We start from the raw sequence: 8132 nt of genomic DNA, 5'->3' as shown, positions 1-8132 counted from the left end.
TCGAGACCCCGGCTCTGATGTAAGTCCCCCCTCGCTCCTCCGCCGCCTGTAGCGTTTCCGCCCAGCGCCGGCTCAGGTGGGCAGGGGACCCGCCCGGAGGTGCCTCTCCGCCTCCCACGCATGCCCACTTCCCTCCGCAGTCCGGGCCGCGCGGTTCCCGCCCTCTGCCTCAGTCTCCCCAGCTCTGCTCCATCCCTGGCAGGCAGCCCCTTTCTGAGCTGGAGCTCTCGGCTCCGTGCTGTCTGCAGTGGCGCCGGACACCAGCTCACTTTTTCCCCTGCGATCGGGCGTGCATTACTCACCCTTCCTCTCGCTGCTCCTGGCAGCTCCGGCCCTGTGCCCCCAGGCAGTGGGGGGAAGCCCTCCTCTGCTCTGCCCAGAGTCCCTCTTCCCTCCCTGCCAGCCCGTGCGAGGGTCGTGCGTGGCTGGAGGAGCAGTGCGGGGCGGGGCGTCTGTGCCCTTGGCATCAATGGGTCGCAGGTGGGCCCGTGGCCTCTTGTTTTTAGAGATCTACAGGAAGAGGAAGGGGTGGAGGCTCGGGATCTCCACCTCTGAGACTCACGCTCTGCCCCCAAAGGCTGCTTTTGGTCAGCCCTGGAAGCGAGGGGGCCCTAGAGCCAGAGGTGTCAGCTTCGGGAAGGAGGGTTCCAGCGGCGGCACCTCCAGGGGTACCCCAGGCCAGCCGCACCTACTCCTGCTCTTGCTCACCCCGCAGATGTTGCCCTCCGGTCGCCTGTGTCTCCTCACCATCCTTGGCCTGATGGTGCCCACTACAGGTAAGACCCTGTCCTGGAGCCGCGGGGGCTGGCGAGTTCGATGCTCTCTCTCATCCTGAATCCCCCTAGTGAGCCCGCGCCAGGAAGTGGGGATCCCTAGCCAGGTTTGGGGTTACACCCCCTCTGGAGACCTCAGCCCTTGGTGGTTGCTTCTAGCGAGTCTGGCTGGAGCCTTTCCTGCTGAGCACCCTCCCTTTCAGCTCCAAGAGGAACTCAGCCTGTTTGATTTGGCGGGGAGGTCAGTATCAGTTTTCTGTTAGGCAGCCAGGAAACCTGGTTCTCAACACCAGTGATATACTGTAAAGTGAATGTGGGCTGATTGATAGTCCAGAGAGTAGGAGCATCTCAACCTTGCAGGCAAAGTGTTTCTCAAAGGGGTCACCTCACTGGCAGTTGCAGGGCTTTCCACAAGGCACGTGCTACGTCCCTTGACTTGTGTGGGCATTACCTCTTTCGCATTCTGCCACGTCCATTTTATGGATAAGGAAACTAAAGTTCAGAATCAGAATTACAATTGCCCTGCCTTTCCCATAACCCAGAGCACTTGCTCCACTGAAATATGCCCCTATTTCTCTTTGGTTTTCCTGTATTCTTTCAGCTTTTCACCTCTGAGCATGGTGGTGTGTTCCTGTCACCACAGCAGGAGGCAGAGGCAGGAGATTGCCACTAGTTTGAGTCCAGCCTGAGCTACATAGAGTAAGTTCGAGGCTAGCTGTCTTGGTTGGCTCCGAGGCAGAAATGCCGTGGTTGAAGGGCCTAGCAGAGGAAAAGGTGCCTCAACCCATGGCAGCCAGGAAGCAGTGAAAGAGGGAGGAGCTGAGGGACAAGAAGCCGCCCTTCCAGGCCACACCCCCAGTGTGAACTCACTGACCTTGTGGCAAAAATTAAAAAAAGAAAGGTATTTGTTGAGCATCTGCTACGCACCAGATCTAAGCACCGAGGGAAAGAAGCAGTAGATATTATAAGGCCAAAGATAGTAATCAATTGTGTAGTGGCCTAGAAGGTGATAGCGCTCTGGGGAAAACGAAGGAGGGGAACAAAGGTTGTTCAACAGGCTAGTCTCAAGGAACATTGCTCGGAGGGGTGAGCTGGGGCGGAGGGATGAGCCATGCCAGCACCTGGGGGATGAGCTTTGTCCTGCGTGGCTGGGTTGGGTGAGCGAGGGACGGAGTACAGAGGAGGTCACAGAGAGGTGATGGGGGCTAGAGGGACGAGGCAGTGGGCCAGGTGACACCTCAGCCCGGGCAGGGCGCAGAGTCTGGAGGGCCTGCACTGACTCAGGTGGGCACAGGCTGTCTCTGGCTGCAGGCAGAGGCACACCGTGGAGGCAGGGCCAGAGCAGGAGACCCGGGAGGAGGCCGCTGGGACTTCTGGGTGAGAGGGACAGAGGCTGGAGCAGGGCAGGGGATGTGTTCAGCACTGACTCTGCGTGACGCGGTGGGAAGACTCCTTCTACGCAGTCTCCTTTTGCAGTCTCTCTGCAGCCCTGTGACGCAGATCTGGTTATAATCCCCACTCTGCAGACGAGGCGACTGAGACTTGCTCCGGGTCACACAGGAAGGAAGTCATCGGGAGCAGCATTTAAAAGCAGGGTCCTGGCTAACCCTAGCACCAGGGGCTTCCTAGACCAGCCCGCAAGGATGGCTGCAGAGAGGGGGCTGAAGGAAGGTCCCCAGGGTGTGATGGTGCAGATCTAAAACGTTCCCCAAAGCCCTGTGTGTTTGGAAGGTGACTGGATCTTGGGATGCTCTACTCATCAGTGGGTTCATCCCCTGGGGAGTTCACAGCTGACTGTATCGAGGAGGTGGGGCCAGATTGGAGGTGGGTCACAGGCGTGGCCTGCAGGGGCGTCCTCTGGTCCCCAGCTCCTCCCTTCCCTCACTGCTTCATGGCTGCCACAAGTTGAGCACTTTTTCCTCTGCTCTGGCATTTCTGCCTTGGATCCAAGCAACCATGGATAAAACTGTGGTCAAAATAAACCTCCCCTCTTTTAAGTTGCAGGTGTGGGTACTTTGTCCCAGGGACAGGAAAGTAGCTAAGACTCGTATAAGTTAAAACACTTCCAGGATCGCAGGTTGATACAATTGAAGTTAAGTGGCTCCACAAGTGGACAGGACCCATGGAGTGGCCCCCAGGGTTTCCAAAAGTTGGTCAGAGTGGGAGCAAAGGTGAGAAAAAGGGACCAGAGTCTCCCTCCCGATCTCACTTTTGATTTTCTAGGACACAGATTGGAGAATGTCACATCCCTTTCTGCGGTGGATCCAACTACTGTGAACACTCACGTTTTAACACAAGTGTCAGGTGAGGAAAGAGAAACAGATCTGTCAAGATAAATCTCAAACTTGGGCCAAACTGGAGAATCTATGAACTTGTGTAACTAAAATGTTCCAGGATAGGCCTTCAGGCATGGCTTAATCTAGGGGCTATCAGGAAAAGTGCCAGCTCTTAGTTCCGTTTTCTCTATATTGGCTTTATTTTCAGTCAGCTTCTTCTTTTATGGGGCCGAAATGGCCCTTGAGGGCTGCTGAGTATCCAAAAGCAAGAGACATGATGACCTGTGATGGGTACCGGCCCCACTGTATCAGGAAGGATGCTCCTCAAGGAGATTCCGGGGCTCTTATTGGGTGGAGCAGATGGGTGCTGGTTTGTGGTTAAAGGTATTTGGAAAACAGCTGAACGTCAATCTAGGAAGGACTTCTCTGAGTCCTAGTAAAACTAACTGGCAACAAGATGCCCAAGAAGGTGCCTGTATCATGGCTGATGTAAGACTCCAGGTCTTGAGGTAGGGGAGGCCCAGGCATCAAGACTGAGATCTAAGCAAATAAATGTCTGGATCACTTCAGTTATGTCATTACATCAAAACCGAGACGCTGTGGGAGGCTCCGATCTCTATCTGTGGCCTTTCTCTACTTCTCTCCCTGACTACCTTTTTCTGGATGCCAGATGCAGCCCGCCTAGAAGTCCAGTCCACTCCTCCGACCTCCACCGAGCCTGCTGATGGTGAGTGGGCCGGGACAGGGCAGAGTCCCCGCTTCCCGTGCTGCTCTGGATTTCTGGCTGGTCACCTCAGTCCCGACTCCTCTGCCCTCCCCCGCCCCACTCTGTGTCCCCCAGTTTACTTTGTGTTGGAGCAGCCAGTCAACTGCTTTCGGTTCTAAAACACAAAACAAAGCAGGCTTTGAAATTATAAATTGTAGCATAGAAATAGAAAAGTACAAAATCCGGAAGTCTACAACTGAACCACTTACCTCAAATCGAACACCAACGTCACTGCGATGAAGGTCAAAGAACAGAACTTGATAGACTCCCCTAGAAACTCTGGTGCTCTTCCCATTTCTTCCTTCCATTCATCTGTCTCTTCATTTTAAAAAAAAAATTTCAAATAATTCGAACTCTTTTAGAATATAATTCAAAGGGGGCCCCCACAGGGGCTGGGCACAGTGAGCAAAGTCGTTCCCTCCTGATGAGCACTGTGGTGACTTTCGGGTTTTCCTGTTGCACACAGTGCCACATGAACAACCATGAACTTTCTCCTTGCACAAACACCTACAACACTTACTACATGAGGGTCACAGTTCCAAGTGCTGTGCCTGCATCACCTCCTTCGATCCTCACCCAAACACTACTAGATCAGAGTGACCATTTATCCCCATTTTACAGCCAAGGAAACAGAGACTCAGAGAAACTTCCCTGAGACCCCACAGCAAGCTGGGCACACAGCTGAGTTGGAGACGGAGACCCAGCAACTGACAGGAACAGGTACTTTCTTTCTGGTGATGGATCCAGGGCCACAGGCCAGCAGCAAGGAAGTCAGAGCATGGGGCTGAGCAGAGCAGCCTCTGGTTTTTATATTATTTGATTCCCTATCTAAATCAGCATTTCTCGTGTCCAGTGCTCGAAGCACCTGTTTAGGGCAACTGCAAGTAGAATTTTTAAAATTGTTTTGATTTGTGGTCAAAGGTATCTGGGGAACTCTGGCTTAAACATACTTGTTTATGGCATGACCGCAGAGCCGTGATAAAGCTAATTTTCACCAAGCATCCCCAAGAGGGAGCATCCAGAATGTAGCATTTCCCAAACACTACAGACTTAGGGACTCTCTTCCGCTCAGTTCTGTTCTCAGGACTGGTGCCAGGAAATGGGGCTGTGGATGGTTCCTTGGTGTCTGTCTGCTTCATGTTAGGGCAGGAGGTTTTCAGTTGTGAGATACAAAGCACCCAACTTGAAAAAAAACCCAACTTGGATTTATGGACTGTAGAAGTGCTGTAGACTCTAGGGAAAGCCATTTCAGGCAGAGGTGAATCAAGGAGCTTAAGCATCATCATTAGGACTGCACTGCTCCCTCTCTTGGCTGTAGTCTTCAGTCTCAAATTGAAAACAAAAACAAAAACAAAAAAAACAAAACAGAAAGAGCTGAGGGTAGTACAGAGCTCCTGAATTCAATCTGGGGGCGGGGGAGAGAAAGAGAAGAAGAGGAGAGAGAGAGAGAGAGAGAGAGAGAGAGAGAGAGAGAGAGAGAGAGAGAGAGAGGCGTTTTGGAGGAGAGGGATACTCAGAACTTTTTGTAGCAAGCATCTCCAGCAGGGTGGCTGGGTCAGAGACCTGTAAGTACCCCTGTCTGTCCTAGCCAGGTGTTACCTTTAAGGAGAGGGGCCAGCTGGGAGCTGGAGCAGCCAATATTGACTGGATTGAGGAGGGGCTGACCACTGCTTGCTGCCTTCCTGGATGGCGGGGGCAGAGTGCCTGTCCCCTGCAGGCCATCTGTGTAAATTGTGGGAGGCTCTCTCTGTTCCTGACTTGCAGTGATGTCCTTGTTTCTGCCTCGATGACTTCCACCTTCTCTTTCCCAACTTGTAGCCACTCACTCTGCCCATCCCAATGAAGCTACCACCACCCTCTACCACAGATCGAAGCCAGACAGACACCCCCAGACGGGTGACAACCACAACCCCGAGCCACCTGGTCAGTAACTATCTTCCCAGACTTGAAAAGCGGTTTCCCAGGTTCTGTGCATTTCCAGCCCCTGTAATGTGCCCAGCCCACAGCCATTTGAAGGACACATATGTTGAGAGAATAAATAACACCCTGTTTGGGAGAAGGAGGGTACACGATAATATCTGAGTAGATGTAAATGCTACATACAAGCCATAACAGAACTCGGAGACTTAAAAGGGTCATTGTTTATTTAGCTTTCAATTCCACCATGTAAAATGTAGGTTGTGCTCAGCTGGGTGGTTCTTCTGGGTGCAGCTGGGTGAGGTCAGCTGTGGGCAGTGAGGCTCTGTTTCAGGGCACCTGGTTCTTTCCATCAAGACCTAGTTCCCCATTTCCTGCCTACCCAACCCCAATGCATGGAGGGAACGCTATGCTTACAGGTAACAGAGGGAGTCCATTCACCTGTTCATGCAACTCTTTAAGCAGCCAGGTATGGTGGCACACACCCGTGATCCCAGTACTCTTAGAGGCTGAGGCAGGAGGATCACAATTCAAGCCCAGCCTAGCAAATTTAGAGACTTAGTGAGCCCCTGTCTCAAAATAAAAGAATAAAAATGTACCTCAATAATACGTTACTGGGGGCTGATCAGACCCTTTGCTACCTTTGGGGGGAAACGACAAGGAATTGAGAAGAGACAGAATCAATTTTCAAGACATAAAGTGGTGACCAGAACAAGACTTGCCTCTAGTGGACAGACTCGAATAAAACTCCGTGATTGGTCCACTTTTATTAGGCAGCGAGACTCTCAGTGGGAGGAGGAAACACATTTTATGGGACAGTAACTATAGGGAATGGGTAGATAAGGATTAAGTTAATGAGGAACCAGATTTTCTCTGTGCCCAAATGTCTGTATATTGACAACTGTCCTCAGCAGATCTTGTCTTGCCTCAGGAGTGCCCAGTCTTTGGCATTCTGCCCATAGGCAGGGGGTGGCCTTCTGCATACATCCCTGTTTCTGAGGCAAGATAACATTGACCTTGAGATTGAGATCTGAATTACGTAGCCTAGTCCCCAACAGGAAGGTCCTGTGTTCGATCCCTAGTATTGCAAAAAACAAAACAAAACAAGACAAACAAAAGACACTGGGTTGTGTGTTCCAGGCACTTGTTTAGGTGCGAGAGGTAGAGCCATGACTAAGAGAGACAATATCTCTGTGCCTAAGAAACTGATATTTTAGTGGGTGGACAAACAACAAATAATAATTATATAGTAGGTGGTTTTAACTTGCCATGGAGAAAAATGAAGCAGATTTAGGGTTAGAGGGTGACAGGGAGTACTGCATGTATAGGAGCAGGGGAAGAGTGAAGAGGTGAAGGAAGAAGCCGTGTGGATGTCTAGGGAAAGACCATTCTGGGTAGAGGGAGAAGACAGTGCAAAGACCCTGAGGTTAGAAGGTGCCTGGCATGTGCCCTGCAGACCTCTGCTGGCTCTGACTTGTGGCTTGTCTTTCTTTCCAGGTCCAGATGAGGACAGCCCCTTCTACTATGGTGAGTTACCCGTGGGAGGAGGAAGGGAGGAAAGGGCAAGCCCCCTCTCACCCTCCACCCACGTCTCTCTCTGCAGATGAGCCCACTCTCCGGAAACGGGGGCTGCTGGTGGCGGCTGTGCTGTTCATCACAGGCATCGTCATTCTCACCAGTAAGAATGGGGTTGAGGGAAGGGCACCAAGATCCAGGAGGGCCTGGGTTGGTACTGTGACCCAAGGTCAGGGTCTGAGCCAAGGCCAGGTTCTCGAAGGCCCCTGCATGAGGCTGTTTTAACCAGGCACACATGCAGCTCTGCAGCAGGCCAGGTCCTCAGTTCAGCTCCCCTGCTGCAGTTTGGAGGTGTAGGCTGGGCTCAGCGGCTGGTTCTTCTGCTCACAGCTGGGTTTACGAATGTGTCTGAGGTTAGCTGAAAGCCAACAGGGAGCCCTTTTCTACAGCCCATTGACTCTTCACCTCACAGTCTAATTTTCTATTGTTCTAGCCCGAGATTGAGCACAGGTGGTGCCCAAGGAGAGGAGGGGGAGAGGAGAGGAAGTGTACAGACTTAGAACTGGCCACTCTCATTGCTACTGTATTCTACTGGTCAAAGCAAATCACGAGGCCAAGATTTGTGCAAATGGTCAGAAAATAGACTTCTTTTCTGCCTTCTTCTCTTCTCTTTGCCTCTCTTCCTCCTTCTCCTCCTTCCTTTTCTTCCTGTTTCTCTCCTTCTCTTCCTCTTTCTCCTCCTGGATTCAATCCCAGAGTTTGAGGGGATGAGTTCTCACTCAGACTGTCCAACCTGTGCCAAATGTCACTGCCTCTCTTGTGCATCTTCCTCATAAGGGTAATGGGCACAGCCACATCTTTTTTTTTTTTTTTTTTTTTTTTTTC

General features: G+C 51.8%; 1 protein-coding gene and 1 long non-coding RNA gene across 5 annotated transcripts in view; one reads left to right on the top strand and one right to left on the bottom strand.

Moving 5' to 3' along the window:
* The window catches only part of LOC109118127, a 10691-nt gene extending 10314 nt beyond the window's left edge, over positions 1–377 (bottom strand). For both annotated transcript variants that reach the window (XR_002025415.2, XR_002025416.2), the window contains exon 1: positions 303–377. This is a non-coding gene — a long non-coding RNA (uncharacterized LOC109118127). The remainder of the gene's footprint in view (positions 1–302) is intronic.
* Positions 7–8132, top strand: part of Fxyd5 (FXYD domain containing ion transport regulator 5) — a 10221-nt gene continuing 2095 nt past the window's right edge. Inside the window, exons 1-8 of one of the 3 annotated variants that reach the window (XM_010626330.3) lie at positions 7–19; positions 716–776; positions 2997–3077; positions 3720–3776; positions 4437–4535; positions 5634–5738; positions 7230–7259; positions 7336–7410. In XM_010626330.3, coding sequence (XP_010624632.1) covers positions 716–776; positions 2997–3077; positions 3720–3776; positions 4437–4535; positions 5634–5738; positions 7230–7259; positions 7336–7410 — 508 coding nt within the window. In that variant the 5' untranslated portion in view covers positions 7–19. Of the gene's footprint in view, positions 20–57; positions 77–352; positions 777–2996; positions 3078–3719; positions 3777–4436; positions 4536–5633; positions 5739–7229; positions 7260–7335; positions 7411–8132 lie in introns of those variants that run through there. The other 2 variants (XM_019207774.2, XM_019207773.2) reach the window with 2 other exon arrangements.

This window comes from Fukomys damarensis, unplaced genomic scaffold (assembly GCF_012274545.1).
Source record: "Fukomys damarensis isolate Sample0158 unplaced genomic scaffold, DMR_v1.0_HiC HiC_scaffold_19, whole genome shotgun sequence".
In the NCBI taxonomy this organism is placed as follows: domain Eukaryota; kingdom Metazoa; phylum Chordata; class Mammalia; order Rodentia; family Bathyergidae; genus Fukomys; species Fukomys damarensis.
Note: the sequence above shows the minus strand (reverse complement) of the source record. Positions and strands in the feature narration are given on the sequence as shown.